Here is a 17,821-nt window from a genome sequence, read left to right as displayed (position 1 = left end):
CAGAGAGCGGGGGGAGAAATCAGAGAGCGGGGGGAGAAATCAGAGAGCGGGGGGAGAAATCAGAGAGCGGGGGGAGAAATCAGAGAGCGGGGGAGAAATCAGAGAGCGGGGGAGAAATCAGAGAGCGGGGGGAGAAATCAGAGAGCGGGGGGAGAAATCAGAGAGCGGGGGGAGAAATCAGAGAGCGGGGGGAGAAATCAGAGAGCGGGGGGAGAAATCAGAGAGCGGGGGGAGAAATCAGAGAGCGGGGGAGAAATCAGAGAGCGGGGGGAGAAATCAGAGAGCGGGGGGAGAAATCAGAGAGCGGGGGGAGAAATCAGAGAGCGGGGGGAGAAATCAGAGAGCGGGGGGAGAAATCAGAGAGCGGGGGGAGAAATCAGAGAGCGGGGGGAGAAATCAGAGAGCGGGGGGAGAAATCAGAGAGCGGGGGGAGAAATCAGAGAGCGGGGGGAGAAATCAGAGAGCGGGGGGAGAAATCAGAGAGCGGGGGGAGAAATCAGAGAGCGGGGGGAGAAATCAGAGAGCGGGGGGAGAAATCAGAGAGCGGGGGGAGAAATCAGAGAGCGGGGGGAGAAATCAGAGAGCGGGGGGAGAAATCAGAGAGCGGGGGGAGAAATCAGACAGCGGGGGGAGAAATCAGACAGCGGGGGGAGAAATCAGACAGCGGGGGGAGAAATCAGACAGCGGGGGGAGAAATCAGACAGCGGGGGGAGAAATCAGACAGCGGGGGGAGAAATCAGACAGCGGGGGGAGAAATCAGACAGCGGGGGGAGAAATCAGACAGCGGGGGGAGAAATCAGACAGCGGGGGGAGAAATCAGACAGCGGGGGGAGAAATCAGACAGCGGGGGGAGAAATCAGACAGTGGCGGGGGGGGCGAGAATCTGACAGTGGGGGGAAATCAGGCAGTGGGGGGAAATCAGACAGTGGGGGAGAAATCAGACAGTGGGGGGAGGAAATCAGACAGTTGGGGGGAGGAAATCAGACAGTGGGGGGGAAATCTGACAGTGGAGGGGGGGAGAAAATCAGACAGTGGGGGGAAATCTGACAGTGGAGGGGGGGAGAAAATCAGACAGTGGGGGGGAATCAGACAGTGGGCTTATAGTGAATGTTTGTCAATAACCTATCCCCAGAGATGGAGACAGAGAAGTCGAGGAAGGGAAGGGAAGAGTCGGAGATTGACCATGTGAAGGTGAGAGAAGGGTGGAAATTGGAAGCAAAGTGAATGAAATTTTCTAGCTCAGGGTGAGAGCAGGAAATGGCACCAATACAGTCATCAATGTACTGGAAAAAGAGGTGAGGGAGGGGACCTGAGTAGGACTGGAACAAAGAACGTCCCACACATCCCACGAAAAGGCAGGCATAGCTAGGACCCATGTGGGTTCCCATAGCAACACCTTTAATTTGGAGGAAGTGAGTGGACTCAAAGGACAAGTTGTTCAATGTGAGTACAAGTTCAGCCAGGTGAAGGAGGGTGGTGGTGGATGGGGACTGTCTTTTAATCTCTCCTGCCTTCCATCCTATCACAGACCTTCCCTTTTGTTCTTTCCTCCCCTCCCCCCTCTCCCTGCCCCTACACTTGCTTAAAAACCTGTTCCATCTCCAGCTTTTTCCAGTTCTGACGAAGGGTCAGCGACCTGAAACGTTAACTCTGTTTCTCTCTCCACAGATGCTGCCTGACCTGCGAGTATTTCCAGCATTTTCTGTTTTTATATCTAATATTGCGCCTGTTGTAAGAACTTAAATTTGCCTGATCCAATTATTTTGATGGAATGGGTCAATCCCTGTATTCAGCAAAGGAGAGAACCCCAAGTATTTTATTAGTCAGGATGTAGGCATCACTGGCAAGGCTGCCAGATGCCCTGAGCAGATGGTAGTGGGCCTTCTTCTTGAACCACTGCAGTCTGTGTGGTGTAGCAGTTTAATACAACTGAGTGAACCACATTGGTGTGGGACTGGAGTTTTCTACCCTAAAAAACATTAATAAACCAGTTGTTTTTTTACAATACTCCAACAAATTCATCGTCACTTTTACTTAATTTCATGTTTTTCTTTAATAATCTGAATTCAAATTCTCAAACTGCCATGGTGGAATTTGAACTCACATTATCGGGATTATTAATCCAGGCCTCTGAATTACTAGTCCAGTAACTTAACCACTACACTATTGTACACTGTGATTGGCTTACAGCTGCTTCCTGCATCTAGTCACATACAAGTGGTCTGTGCAGTACTCAGCAATATCATTTCTTTTCAATTTGGATTGTCTGTATTTCAGCTAGACATAGCTTTGTTCTACACATAACAAGATTAGGAAACCTAGCCAGTTTGCAATAAAGTGATCCAATATTGTTGTCTATCTTTGCTGCTTTAAACTGGCCAGATGATCCCCAAACTCCGACGTCAATGAATTAATCATTCTGGCTTGTACTCCTAGCTGACAGAAGGCTGGCAGGCTGTAAAGATTAAAATGTACCATCTCAATGAGACATCCATTAGTAGCTATGGGTGGGGGGGGGGGGGGGGGGGATAAGTCTGCTGACACAGAATGTGGTATTGCACTGACAAAAATAATACGAGTCAAGCAGCAGAATCATCTATTAGTGGTGTGATACAATAGCGGCGTGCTCAACTAGAAGTCTGCAGCAGGGTGTGAGGTTAATTTCTCTGTCACTTCTCCATAGCCTGGTTATGATTCATGGTTAGGTCAACACTGAAGGATGAAAATTGACTCCATCATTTTAACATGTTGCTAAAAGCAGTAAAATGGCAGTATGCCTAGATCAGTTATTTTATAAAAGTACAATAAGATACATTTAAATGGCATCTGAAAATATGATACAGTTTATTATGGTATATATTAGATTTGAATGCTAATTTAACCAGACCGTCTTTAATAACAAGTACTACCATTCTAAAATCATAGCTACAGCTATTAAGCACCTCTTTTAGCGGGAATACAAAGCTAAATTAGAATGAACAATTTGACGCAATTATATCGCTGCATGTCCACCAGCTTTGCAGCACTTCAGGTAATGGGAAGAAGATTCCACCACCATTGGAAACTGCTTTAGTTGCTCCAAGAACACCCTCCATCCCCAACTGGTCACTGGGTAACCAGAAATGTGTAGACATTATAGCCCAGAAATTACTGGAAAATTAATGATGAGTTCACCACGCACACCATTATTAGCGCATAAAAAAGCCAGTAATTTGTGGTGAAGAGATAAGCTGCGAGTTGCGATTCGCCACAAATTGCTGGATGATTTGCGCTGCTCCACCATTAGCATTGCAAAAACAGAAGCTTGCCATCAACCTCCCCATGAGTGTCAAAAAACTGTTGGATTTGAGCCATAAATATGAATGAATCTTGCCGCAGCCATTTAGGGCTGGTATTTCATGTTGTAAGGACCCTGTTAATAATGTGATTTATGGTCCTGACATGTCACTCAATCTTGGAGGCTGAGAAAGGAAACAATTGAAACTGTGATTCCTTATTCCTGCAGGTAGTAAATTGTTCCTAGAGGTTTCTTAAATTTTAAATCTTTTAACTTTTTTCTTACTTTTTCTTTCTGTCTCTTTTTTCTCACTCTGAATCTAATCTTTCTTTCCTTCCCTTTACTTCTCTTTCTGTATCTTTTTGACTCTAATTCACTCGTTTTCCTTCTCCGTCGTTTGCTCTTTTTCTTTCTCCATCCTTAAATTTCATTGGTTAAGGAGTTAGACCATTGGGCCCGATGTTCAGGAGATCCCAGGTGCCCCAGTGACCTCGCCGCGACGTTATCAGCTCGTACTTCCTGAAAATTACTGCGCAAAAATAATACGATCTGAAGGGTGAGAAAAAAAATCACAGCGTTTGCCGCGAGATGCGCCGTTCCAGCAATTTCTGGGCCATATGTGGACACAAAAGAGCATCACGGAACCTATTGCCAGCTTAAGAAAAATATCACAAGTAACAAGATAAATGTTGCATTTCTTACGGGCAAGGCGTCTCCTTCTTGCACGGATCCTTGTTGCTACATTCCATTGCGTGATCTGAATCCGTTGAAAGAAAGAAGTCAATCATGTACAGGTAGAGCAATACATAAATGTAAATTATAACATATATTAATTAACTGACTGTTTATACCATAAGCTGAAGTGCCCGGCGGTGCCGAGGCTTTTTCGAGGGCATGTTGTTGTTGGAAGAGAGAGAGAGAGCGACTGGGGGGGGGGGGAGAGAGAGCGACTGGGGGGGAAGAGAGAGAGAGCGACTGGGGGGGAAGAGAGAGAGAGCGACTGGGGGGGAAGAGAGAGAGAGCGACTGGGGGGGGAAGAGAGAGAGAGCGACTGGGGGGAAGAGAGAGAGAGCGACTGGGGGGGAAGAGAGAGAGAGCGACTGGGGGGGAAGAGAGAGAGAGACTGGGGGGGAAGAGAGAGAGAGCGACTGGGGGGGAAGAGAGAGAGAGCGACTGGGGGGGAAGAGAGAGAGAGCGACTGGGGGGGAAGAGAGAGAGAGCGACTGGGGGGGAAGAGAGAGAGAGCGACTGGGGGGGAAGAGAGAGAGAGCGACTGGGGGGGAAGAGAGAGAGAGCGACTGGGGGGAAGAGAGAGAGAGCGACTGGGGGGGAAGAGAGAGAGAGCGACTGGGGGGGAAGAGAGAGAGAGCGACTGGGGGGGAAGAGAGAGAGAGCGACTGGGGGGGAAGAGAGAGAGAGCGACTGGGGGGGAAGAGAGAGAGAGCGACTGGGGGGGAAGAGAGAGAGAGCGACTGGGGGGGAAGAGAGAGAGAGCGACTGGGGGGGAAGAGAGAGAGAGCGACTGGGGGGGAAGAGAGAGAGAGCGACTGGGGGGGAAGAGAGAGAGAGCGACGGGGGGGGAAGAGAGAGAGAGCGACGGGGGGGGAAGAGAGAGAGAGCGACGGGGGGGGAAGAGAGAGAGAGCGACGGGGGGGGAAGAGAGAGAGAGCGACTGGGGGGGAAGAGAGAGAGCGACTGGGGGGAAGAGAGAGAGCGACTGGGGGGGAAGAGAGAGAGCGACTGGGGGGGAAGAGAGAGAGCGACTGGGGGGGAAGAGAGAGAGCGACTGGGGGGGAAGAGAGAGAGCGACTGGGGGGGGAAGAGAGAGAGCGACTGGGGGGGAAGAGAGAGAGCGACTGGGGGGGAAGAGAGAGAGCGACTGGGGGGGAAGAGAGAGAGCGACTGGGGGGGAAGAGAGAGAGCGACTGGGGGGGAAGAGAGAGAGCGACTGGGGGGGAAGAGAGAGAGCGACTGGGGGGGAAGAGAGAGAGCGACTGGGGGGGAAGAGAGAGAGCGACTGGGGGGAAGAGAGAGAGCGACTGGGGGGGAAGAGAGAGAGCGACTGGGGGGGAAGAGAGAGAGCGACTGGGGGGGAAGAGAGAGAGCGACTGGGGGGGAAGAGAGAGAGCGACTGGGGGGGAAGAGAGAGAGCGACTGGGGGGGAAGAGAGAGAGCGACTGGGGGGGAAGAGAGAGAGCGACTGGGGGGGAAGAGAGAGAGCGACTGGGGGGGAAGAGAGAGAGCGACTGGGGGGGAAGAGAGAGAGCGACTGGGGGGGAAGAGAGAGAGCGACTGGGGGGGAAGAGAGAGAGCGACTGGGGGGGAAGAGAGAGAGCGACTGGGGGGGAAGAGAGAGAGCGACTGGGGGGAAGAGAGAGAGCGACTGGGGGGGAAGAGAGAGAGCGACTGGGGGGGAAGAGAGAGAGCGACTGGGGGGAAGAGAGAGAGCGACTGGGGGGAAGAGAGAGAGCGACTGGGGGGGAAGAGAGAGAGCGACTGGGGGGGAAGAGAGAGAGCGACTGGGGGGGAAGAGAGAGAGCGACTGGGGGGGAAGAGAGAGAGAGCGACTGGGGGGGAAGAGAGAGAGCGACTGGGGGGGAAGAGAGAGAGCGACTGGGGGGGAAGAGAGAGAGCGACTGGGGGGGAAGAGAGAGAGCGACTGGGGGGGAAGAGAGAGAGCGACTGGGGGGGAAGAGAGAGAGCGACTGGGGGGGAAGAGAGAGAGCGACTGGGGGGGAAGAGAGAGAGCGACTGGGGGGGAAGAGAGAGCGACTGGGGGGGAAGAGAGAGAGCGACTGGGGGGGAAGAGAGAGAGCGACTGGGGGGGGAAGAGAGAGAGCGACTGGGGGGGAAGAGAGAGAGCGACTGGGGGGGAAGAGAGAGAGCGACTGGGGGGGGAAGAGAGAGAGCGACTGGGGGGGGAAGAGAGAGAGCGACTGGGGGGGGAAGAGAGAGAGCGACTGGGGGGGGAAGAGAGAGAGCGACTGGGGGGGAAGAGAGAGAGCGACTGGGGGGAAGAGAGAGAGCGACTGGGGGGGAAGAGAGAGAGCGACTGGGGGGGAAGAGAGAGAGCGACTGGGGGGGAAGAGAGAGAGCGACTGGGGGGGAAGAGAGAGAGCGACTGGGGGGGAAGAGAGAGAGCGACTGGGGGGGAAGAGAGAGAGCGACTGGGGGGGAAGAGAGAGAGCGACTGGGGGGAAGAGAGAGAGCGACTGGGGGGGAAGAGAGAGAGCGACTGGGGGGGAAGAGAGAGAGCGACTGGGGGGGAAGAGAGAGAGCGACTGGGGGGGAAGAGAGAGAGCGACTGGGGGGGAAGAGAGAGAGCGACTGGGGGGGAAGAGAGAGAGCGACTGGGGGGGAAGAGAGAGAGCGACTGGGGGGGGAAGAGAGAGAGCGACTGGGGGGGAAGAGAGAGAGCGACTGGGGGGGAAGAGAGAGAGCGACTGGGGGGGGAAGAGAGAGAGCGACTGGGGGGGAAGAGAGAGAGGGGAGGGGGGAGGGGGAGGGGGAGGGGAGGGGGGGAGGAGGGGGAGGGAGGAGGAGGGAGGGGAGGAGGGGAGGAGGGGGAAGGGAGGAGGGGGAAGGGAGGAGGGGAGGGGAGGAGAGGAGGGGGAGGGAGGGAGGGGAGGAGGGGGGGAGGGAGGGGAGGAGGGGAGGGGGGGAGGGGGGAAGGGAGGGCGGGGGAAGGGAGGGCGGGGGGGAAGGGAGGGCGGGGGGGAAGAGGGCGGGGGGAAGGGGAGGGCGGGGGGGAAGAGGGCGGGGGGAAGGGGGGGAAAGGGGGCGGGAGGGAGGGGAGGAGGGGAGGAGGGGGAGGGGAGGAGGGGGGGAGGTGGAGGGGGGGAGGGGAGGAGGGGGAGGAGAGGAGGGGGGAGGGGAGGAGGGGAGGAGGGGGAAGGGAGGAGGGGAGGGGGAGGGAGGGAGGGGGAGGGAGGGAGGGGAGGGAGGAGGGGAGCAGGGGAGGGGGGAGTGGGGGAGGGGGGGAAGGGGGCGGGGGGAAGGGGGGGGAGGGGGCGGGGGGGAAAGGGGGCGGGGGGGGAAAAAGGGGGCAGGGGGGGAAAAGGGGGCGGGGGAAGGGGGGGAACAGGGGGGAACAGGGGGGAAGGGAGGGGGGAAAGGGGGCGGTGGGGAAAGGGGGCGGGGGGAAAGGGGGCGGGGAAAGGGGGCGGGGGTGGGAAAAGGGGGCGGGTGGGAAAAGGGGGCGGGGGGAAGGGAGGGCGGGGGGCCCCCCCCCCGAGGGTCGCGGCCCCCCCCCCCCAGGGTCACGGGCCCCCCCCCCCCCCCCCCCCCCGAGTGTCGCGCGCCGCCCCCCCGAGGTGAAGACCGCCGATTGCGCGCGCAGCAGGAGCTGAGACGCGGCGTCTCTCTCTGGCTGGCCGGCGGGCCCGGTTGCCAGGGTAACCGTGACGCTGACCAAGCCCCGCCCCCGGGCCGAGCCAGAGAGAGAGAGAGAGAGACGCCGCGTCTCAGCTGCTCCTGCTGCGCGCGCGGCCCCCCCCGAGGGTCGCGCCCCCCCCCCCCGAGGTGAAGACCGCCGATTGCGGCTGTGCGAGACGTCCGGCCGGGGTTGCCAGGGTAACGCTTGACGCTCAGCAAGCCCCGGCCGAGCCAGAGAGAGAGAGAGAGAGAGCGCGTCTCAGCTCCTGCTGCGCACGCACCCTAGCGGCGCTGGGCTGAGGCTCGGCCCTCCAGCCTTCGAGTGGGGCCGGGAGGTGCCTAGCTCGGGCGTGGGTGCGGAGGAGACGCCGAGGCTTCTAGGCCTACCTGGAAAAACGGGGAAAGGTAGGAAAATTAATGAGATTAGATAAGTTAATTACTTTCTAAATCATTTTTTTTAAAAACAATATGTGTTTTAAAAGCAACGTTTTTTTTTAAGACGCAGAAAGCGGGAAAAAGAAAGGAAAAGTTTGGAATCAAGATGGCGGCGACTCACCTCGGTTCAGAACGATAAAGCCCGGCCACACACGCACCGATTGGCCCGGCGGCACACGCCAGCAACCCGGCGTACGATTGGTCGAGCTCGAGGTCACTCTGTCGCTAATGAGCGGATAATGAGCGGAATGTTGAAGGTTTTTGGGATACCGCAGGCGCAATTTTAGCCCGGCTGAAACGTAAATACGCTTAAAACCGTCTCGGAAGCGTAAGCTTTCTTTGGAGGTAACGCGCGCGTAGGTACGCCCTGTAACTTTCGAGCGCATACCCGCAAGACGCACACGCGATGACAGACAGAATGACAGACAGAATGACAGACAGAATGACAGACAGACAGACCGATATATATATATATAATAAAATATATATATAAAATATATATATATAGATGTGTTGGCCCAGAACCGCAGAAGTTTCCAGCCTCCTTTGTCCCAATGGTCAGAATTTTCTCCAGGTAGGCAGAAAGAGGGGACCAGGGCCGGCCACCGACGGAGAGCATGTGGCCTCAGCATCATCGGTGAGGGGGAGGAAGAGAGGCCTCATGGTGGGGATTGGAGGCCTGGGAAGGCAATCGGAGGCCTCGTGGTGGGGTCTCCTATTGCAGGGGGGTGGGTTAGGTAGGGTCCCTGCATCCAGGAGGTAGGTATAAAGCCACTTACCTCCTGGAGGCCACAGTTCCCACCTCGGTTTAACTGCCGGGTTTCACGAATTGTGTGAAACCTGTCCACATGCAGTTAAATTCAAAATGGAGGTTAAAAAAGAGGCTACCAGCCTTATTATAATATTTAAATTGATGTTCCGCCCCCTGGGAGCGGGTTGGTCGCCCGACCCCTTTCCCGCCTCCATTAAAACCGGAAGTGGGAGAGTTGGAGGTGGGATCAGGTCGGGAATCCCATTTTTAATACTTTAACTACCCCATGTTCCAAACCTACTTTTTTTTTTTTTAGGGGAAAATTCCAGCCATTTGGCTCTTTGCGAAAGCTATCCAAAACTAATCCCACTGCCCCACTCTCTTCCCACACCCCTGCTTCAAATATATATCCAATTTCCCCTTAAAAGATGCAATATAGTCTGCCTCAATCATTCTCTGTGACAAAGCATACCATATTCAAACAAACATCTGTGTAAAGATGTTCACCATCTCCGCACTCACAGCAACACTTTTAAATTGATGACCACCTCATGACTGACTCCCTAACCAGAGGAAAAAGTCTTTCTCTATTCCTTCTATCAAAATCGTTCAGAATTTTGAAAGCCTCTATTAAATCTTCTCTTACCCTTCTCTGCTCCAGTGAAATTAATCTCAATATCTCAAGTCTCTCCCCACAACTATAGTTTCCCATCAATGGCATCATCCTGGTAGCTTTACACTGTGCTCTCTATGGGCTAGGTTTTGCCAGCGTAGGCGGGCTGGGGCGTGTCAGGTGGGATTCGTGTCAGGACCCCGACTCCGAAGTGAAGTGTTGAAAAATTGCGATTTTCCCCTAATTGGGCAATTGATTTCCAGCGTGTGGGAACCCCTGGCCCAACGAGTCTTTTCATACAGAAAGTCGCCACCGATGACATCATCAATGCTGCTAGATTTAAGGCCTGCAAGCAGCCTTGCTTCTTCAGGGGACTGGAACCGCTTTGGACATTGTATGAAGGACTGCATTTACCGACCATATCCACCAGCAAGCAAAAGTGTGCACCTCGCTTTGATGAGCCCTCCCTCCAAGCTCTGGTGCAGGGAGCAAGATCGAATAAGGAGGTGCTGTTCCCTTCATCAGGGAGAAAAAAGCCACCCCAGCAGACTAAAGCTGTGTGACTGCAAGTGGCCCAGGAGGTCAACTCCATATCAATGAGCCGCAGAACCTGGCTGCAGTGCAGGAAGAGATTTCATGACCTTCTCCACACTAGAAAAGTGAGTATGACTTTCCCATCACCCGCAATCTGATCCCCATCGCCTGTCCTCACCAGCACTCTGCTTTGCCAACCTCTTCCTCCACATCCCACTTGATACTTACATCCCTGCACCCTTACCCATTCCCTCTCTCTCTATGGTCACATTCACTTAACTATTCGACCATGTAGCCCTCACACTCCCTATCATTGTGAAGCAACAACAACTTACAACACGGAGGGTCCTTTGTCTCCTTCTAAGCATCAGTGCTATGCATTCTCTACACTCACTCCTTCATTCTCACTCAAACTCCACTTGTGTCCCTCATTGCAGGAAAAGAGAGCCCACAATAAGAGGGAAAGAGCCATGACAGGAGGAGGGCCACCCTCAGTAGCCCAGCTTACTGCCTGGGAGGAGGCGGCCCTGGAAATCGCCGGGATTGAGGAGGATTCCCAAGTGGGGGACGGACAGACGGACGCATCACAGCAAGCTGGTGACAGAATAGTTTGGCATCTCTCTCACTGACATTGCATGAGTCACTGATAATGAATCTGATGCTATAACAGGTTGACTTATGATCATCTGCACTATTCAATGTTCATGCAACCTTGACCTCACATCTCTAACTCTTTCCTTTACTCCCCCACAGGACCATTGAAAGCCCCCGTCCCCACTGTCCAGGAGGAAGAGCCTGCGCTTCCAGACTCCTCAGAGGAAGCTGCAACCTCTGAGGGCGCAGCGTCAGCAGAATTCAGCGCACCCAGCACCAGCGCAGACACTCACACCTCGGTGGGACCTCGCGAGATAGAGCAGTGTTGGCACCTGGTGTATCACAGATCACAAGTGAGCATCAGCAGATGGTGGAGACAGGGACAGCAGTGGAGAGTCCTCATCGGAAGGCGCAGGATGCTGCCAGCTCGGCTCAGCTGCATGTCGACCCTGTGCCTCCGGGTCCATCCAGAAGGAGAGCAGTGCTGGAACTCCAGGAACAGGTGCTGGAGTCGGTCAGGTTTTGTCTCCAGGGTCGCTGCGAGTGTGGAGCGAATAGAGGAGTCCATCGCGAACATGAGCAGAGCTTTGTGGAGGCATTGGTGCATGAATGCATCACCACGGAAAGGATGGCAACCTCCATGAAAAGGATGGCTACAGTCAAGGAGAGGATGGCTACAGCCATGGAGGAGCTAAGACGCCAGAGTGTTGAAAACATGGTCATTGTTCAGAATAGACTGACATCTCTTGAGATGCTATGGTCAGCTATTGAGCAAAGAAACCAGACCTTCATGGAAGTCCTCTGGAGTAGGACTTCCAGTGCAGAAACGGGTCCTCATGGCCCCCCTGAAGTGCAGCAAGGTGCTGTCAAGCTACTTGCTAGCTCTGAAGTGGGCCTGACCCATGAGAGGGATGTTGGTGGCAGACAACAAGGAAATGGGGGCTCCTCTCCAAGCACACACACGACCATGCCACTGCAAAGCCCTCGGTCAGAGCCCCACCAGAGTCCTCACCCAACTGAGATGGGCATTTCAGCCCCTGCGCAGCTACAGGAACAGCAGACTGTTGCCGAGCCCTCACAGGTTCGCAACCCCAGAGGACGGCTGCCAAAGGCATCGAGACAGGAGCAGCAAAAAAGTGAGCAAGGGGCCTCCACATCTGCTGAAGCCACAGGGGAAGCACCACGTAGGAGCACGCGTAAGAGGAAGATAAAGCACAAGTAGTCACAAGGGTAGTCACTTGGATGTTATTTGTGTATATTTTTGAAATGCCATCAGTTGCTTGTTGTGATAAAAATTTCTGATGCCAATCTGTTGAAGTTGTGGTCTGTGTCATTTCGCAAATGGAACTTCCACATTGAGGGCTTAGAGCGACTTGCAATTGTCAGCATGGTGGTCAGAGTGATAGGAATCCACAGGTTCTTGTCCATTGTCGATGCTCTGGTAAGAAGGTGCGAGGCCAAAGTGTTTGATTGTGCAGGCTAAGCAAATCTGGCCAACATGAATGCCACCCTTACATCCCGGGCAGCAATGTGGTCACGCGCTGGCGCCTTCTTGCCTGTGCATCTTCAGGTGGGTGAGCAGCAGCTTGGCACTCCTGTTGTTGCTGCTGCTGTTGGTGCTGCTGTTGTTCAGGGTTCTGCTGCGGCTGGTCTTCGTCCAAATGTGATGTCCAGGAGGAAAGGAAATAAATGGTTCCCATGCTTCTGCTATATACCTCAGTTGAGGAAGCGCTCAGTCAAGGTGGAGAGAGGGGTTTCCCAGGAGGTCACACTGGAGATGGGTGTCAGGCTCCAAACTTCCACAACAATGAGTAGGCCTGCTAAAAGTTCCCCCAGACCTGAGACAACAACGTTCTGCCACCTGCAAATAATGATTGCTGAAAACTCCTTTTTAATGGTAGAGCTGTAACTTACTAAGCAATCCACTTGTGAGGCCGCCAGGATTACCTGGCATGTTCCAGACGAGGCATGTAGGATATGTCTAAAAATCAGAAAGGCCTCTCAAAGTTGGATTATAGAGGCAATTAACTGGTTAAGGACCTTAAGGGCCTATCCCGCCTCTTGGAGGCGGGATGAAAATGGGGTCTGAAACCCCGATTCTGGGAAAATTGCTCGGAGGCGGGATGGAGGCGGGATCAGGCCCGCACACTATTTTTTGCGATTTTACCACCTCACACGTCTCCAATCCCGCCTCCTCGGGCCTGGCAAAATCGAGCCCTTAGACTTTAATGTGCTTTCTATAATGGGAGGCCAAAACTGCCCTCAGTATTCTATGGCCCAACCAGTATCTATATTAATTCTTTACTCTTGTATTCTATGCCCCCATTTATAAAATCCAAAATACATTTTGCCTTTTTGATAGCTTTATCTATCATGCGCCTGCACTTTCAGGGAATTATATATCTGAAACCCTTAGGGCTAGAAATCCGTCTCCTGAACACCACTCTGTAGCACCATGAAATGGCGAAAAAATGGCAGCTGCCACTCTTTCGCCAGCTGGTGGCGGGTCCTGCAGTGGCCGCTGTTTTCCTCCCTCCCTTTACGCTGCCCCCGGGAGAAAAAAATTGTGGCATGGTGAGGTCAATCGGCATGCAACGCCGACTTGTCACCAATCTGAACTTCGACCCTAGCGCTGAATTTAGTGCGGGGTCCTAAGCATGCCAGGTTTAAAGTAGGCCAACAGTGGCGATGTCAGCACCTCTTAAAAGGTTAAGTTTGGATTTTTTTTAAATTTTATTCAAGTAGTGGCTTGCTGCAATAGATGTTAAATGTTTTTTAAGTGTGTAAGGAGTGCTGCTGGACATTTGTAAAGCCTCAGATGGTAAAGAAAGGCCTCTGAGAAGACAGAAAATGCTGCAAATACTCAACAGGTCAGGCAACATCCGTGGATAGAGAAACAGAGTTCACACCTCAGGTCGGGATGCTGCCTGAGCTGCTGAGTATTTCCAGCATTCTATGCTGTCATTTCAGATTTATGGCATCCACTCGCAGAGGGAAGAGGAAGACACAGAAAAGGAGGAAGCCAAAGAGGAGGAAGCAAATGGAAGAGTGCATCCCAGACAGCCCCTTTCTGGCCAGGATATCCGGGATAGAATCATCTGCCTGCAGTACCAGTGACCACAACCCCAATTCCCCTTTCAACATTTGTCCCACACTTTACCTTCCCTCTGTTACTGACCATCACAACGTCCTCTTGGCCATGATGCTGAAATAAAAGCCATCACAAAGCAAACTTTCCAATCCAACTTTATACATCTATCCATCCAATATGACTTCAAGAAATCAACTAATCACCCTTTTGCATTCCCTTAGTGATTGTATTGTGTGTGCCATTGCCTATCCTACTGATGTCATGCAGTGCTTCCCCAGTGTCTGCAGCATGGCTGGTGGAAGGCTGCTGACTTCTAGTGGGGGACACTGCAGATGGCCTTGCAGGATAACCTTGAGGAGCTGGTGGCTGGGAGTGTCAAATCAATCTTCTTCTTCTTCTTCTTCTTCTTCAGTCTCCTCTCCCTCTTCTTGGTCACCCACTGGCTGGGCAGGCTGCATTTCTTGGGTGTGTGAAATGAGGAAGGCACAAGGGTGGAGTTGTGGTGAGGGGAGGGCAGGAAAGCAAGCGGTGCATGCGAGAAGGAGGATAACATATGAGGATGCCAGCATCTTGTATCCTTACAGCCCGCCAGCTGGCCAAGGGCTCAGCCATGCCCCTGCCAAGAATGGCCTCCACCGTCTCCTCCAAGGGGGTGAGGTGAGGCTAGGAATGGGAAATGTGTCTTGTGATTGGTACAGATTGTTGAGTGATTTGGCAGGGGCAGGGGGAGTCGTGCATTGAACAATGTGTGAGGCTAGTGATGCAGTTGGTAGGGGACGGCATTTGAAGATGCATTTACTGACCTTGACCAGTGATCTGAGGTCATAAAGCTTCTTTGGGCACTGAAGCCTGGTGGTGGGGGAGACACTGCTGGCAGTGACGGCCTTGGTGATGTGGTCCCACATCATTGTTTCTGGAGGTTACTGGCTCCTGTGGGTAGAGGACCTCTCCTGCAGTGCTGACCCCCTGCAGAAAGCTGGAGTGCTGCTTCCAAGACCCTGGATGCCCCTTCCCTGGCTTGCTGAGCCATTTGTGTTAGTGCTGAAGCACTTTTACCATGTTTTTAGGTGTGGAAGACAATTCAGCTTTCAGAGCTGAAGACTGCCATTTGGGAATTATTTTTGAAGTTTATGTTTATTTTGAAAGGCAGTAATGGCTGAAAATGCATTTTTTCACTTGTCTTAATTTTTATTAGTTGCAATGCATTGCCCTTTTAATTCATAGCCCCTTTAATTACCCACAATGCCTTGCAAACGCCACAGCCTCGCTCCCACAAGCTGTAAGAAGCTGCAACGCCGACTGTGGACGGGAACTTCGGGTCGGAAGCCTCCATTAATGTCCACCAGGAGGGCGTTGCACTGTAAGTTAGCACTGTGCTCCACATCACCAACCTCCACAGCCAATTTTTCGACGTTAGCGCTGCGGCCATTAACTCAAGTTACCGGTGACAGCAGCAATTAGTGTCTTTCCATTGAATTTATATTCTTATTCCTTGTTTTCCTCCCAATATGTACTACTTCATACTGTACTTATCCACATTAAAATGAATCTGTCACCATTAACCTGTTTATGTCTTCCTGAAGTCTTTTGCTGTCCTCCTCGCTATTTGCCAAACCTCCTATTTGTGTGTTGTCACCAAATTTCGAGATTGTGCTCCATATACCAAAGTCCAAATCATCAATATATACCTAGAACAAAAGTAGACCCAGCACTGACCACTGGCTAGAATTTCCAACCCTTCAATCTGAACAACACCCATTTACCCCAACTCTCTCTTTCTGTCAACCAACTTTCTATCTATGTTACTCTATATTTCCTTATACGATACACATGAATTATACAAACAAACGTCTTGTGAGACATTATCAAACATCCATATACATTACATACTGCATTCCTTTTATCTATTCAAAAAGTCACATTTTTCAAATAGTACTTGCCTTTAACAAATCCATCCTGGCTGTCCTCAATTAACCCACTGATTTCTAAATGCGTATTAAATTGATATCAAATTATGCATTCTAAGAGTTTGTCCATAATTGACCTGGTTTATCCCTCAGTCTTTCTTCTTGAACAAAGATGTTACATGGCTGCTTTCCAAAGACAAAATGTACATATTTGAGGAGTATTGAAAAATTGTGGCCAGAGCCTCTGCTAATCTCCTCTTTGACTTTTTCAACAGCTTAGGGTGCGTGCCATCAGGGCCAAGTGACTTAACCATCTTGTGCTCTGGTCATTTTTTCAGAACCAATTCCTTTTCTATCGTTATCTCGAACAATTATTCCAAATGCTCTGCATTCTCGCTTCTACCATCATTTGGAAGAACTGTTGCAAACGATTTAAGATTATGGAACTGGCAAAGGCTTTTCACTGAAAATACACTATTTACTGATTAACCACAGAAAGTGCTAACATTGCAATCCTTTCAATCACAAGACATGTTAGTGCACACCACATGCTGTCAGATCCAGTTCTATCCCATTGATCCAAGCAAGCTTGGTTACATTTAATGTGGCTCCTGCCTTCTTTTCTCCATCTGTTCATACCATATTTCATCAGAAGCCACTATTTTGAGCTGATGTTTATTGTTTTCTATTATTTCAAACACCTCCCTGTTTTTTTTTGTTATATAAAAAGCACTCATGATCCTCCCATATGTGAGAATGACACAGCTCCATTTACAAAAAACCTTAGGGTATTTTTAAAAAACAGGCCTAGAAATTCAGTATAGCCACTTTTGGTGCGGTAAAGTCGGGCGGCCGCTAAAGTTTGCGCCCGGCGCAAAGTCGAGGCCACTTCGCCGATATTCAGTAGCTTTGCCCTAAGAGTTTGCTGGAGCGCTAAAACTGGCGATGCACGACTATCTTTAGGCGCTAAGCCGGCGGTGCTGAGCAATACCGCCGAGGCCGGGCGCAGCGCAGGTGCGGTCATTTCTTGATTGACAGCAGACACCCTGGCGCCGGCCAGCTCTTAAAGGGGGAAGGGTCGAGTTGGTCTGCTGCCACGCCCTGGACACTGCAGCCCTCCAGCTAGGCCTAAACACTGCTGCTGGACAGAAATAGCGCCGGGAAAGATGCAGAAGGCCCGTGAACGTGTGCAGCGCTTCTCTGGCCATGATTTGAAGGTGCTGGTTGGGGCTTTGGAGACGAGACGCAAACTCCTGTTCCCGGACAGTGGGAAGAAGCCTGCGACCTGCGTCTACAGGAAAGCCTGGAGGGAGGTCGCCATCAGGGTCACGGCCAACAGCGAGGTCCCCAGGAACTCTGTCCAATGCAGAAAAAAATTCAATGACCTCACCAGGATTGTCAGGGTGAGTACCCTTGCCAGTGTCCTCCTCATCCTTGCATGTGCACCTCACATTATGGGCAAAGGGACCTGAAAGCCCTAATGGTCAGCCCTCATCCAGCAGCTATGGGACTGGCATGAACATCAATTGCACATTCTGCACTTTCCACACTGGCCAAGCTATTCGACCATGGGAGGCAGTGCACACCAGATCAGGGCTACACACTGGCCAAGCTAATCGACCATGGGAGGCAGTGCACACCAGATCAGGGCTACACACTGTGCTTAGAGGCCGTCCTTTCTCTTGCAGGCCAAGCTGGCCCACAATCAGAAGAGCCGGACTGAGACCGGGGAAGGCGGTCCCCAGATCCAGCAGCTCACTGCCCTGGAAGAGCGCGTGGGTCGCCTCATGGGAGCCCGGGTGATTGGGCCCGTTGCCAGTGGAGATGCCGACCCTGTTCTGGGCACCAATGGTAAGGACATCACCTTTTGGACCTCTCTCGTCCCACTTGCGCATCAGATCTACATCCTTTGCCACTGTCCGACCAATGCGCTGAATGCCACCACTCATGCCTCCCTCGCTGACGCCCTCTCCCCAATCTAAAGCTACTCTTGTCCCTTCCTGCTTTCAGATGGTGAGGAGGAGGTCCCTGAAGCTGCCAGTGACAGCCCCTCGGAAGAGGAGGAGGAGGAGGAGGAAGAGGAAGGCGGCCCATCAGGGGAACCCTCACCCGCACCAGGGGATGCCAATGCAGGGGACACGTCTTCCCTGGAGGAGAGCCTGGGGGAAGTGTCGGAGGGGAGTGCCGCTCGTGGGACCAGTGGCGTGCAGCAACGCAGGAGGTGTGCGGTTGCTCAGCGGCCTTC

General features: G+C 52.7%; 1 protein-coding gene across 1 annotated transcript in view; it reads right to left on the bottom strand.

The window, feature by feature from the left end:
• The window catches only part of LOC147117749 (uridine phosphorylase 1-like), a 110,389-nt gene that overhangs the window by 69,887 nt on the left and 22,681 nt on the right, over positions 1-17,821 (bottom strand). The window contains exon 2 of the mRNA XM_085988991.1: positions 3,980-4,034. Coding sequence (XP_085845117.1) covers positions 3,980-4,026 — 47 coding nt within the window. The 5' untranslated portion in view covers positions 4,027-4,034. The remainder of the gene's footprint in view (positions 1-3,979; positions 4,035-17,821) is intronic.

Source organism: Somniosus microcephalus, chromosome 5, assembly GCF_052327205.1.
Source record: "Somniosus microcephalus isolate GS21.2 chromosome 5, FLI_Smic_1.0, whole genome shotgun sequence".
Taxonomy (NCBI): domain Eukaryota; kingdom Metazoa; phylum Chordata; class Chondrichthyes; order Squaliformes; family Somniosidae; genus Somniosus; species Somniosus microcephalus.
This window is presented reverse-complemented; position numbering and strand designations above follow the sequence as displayed.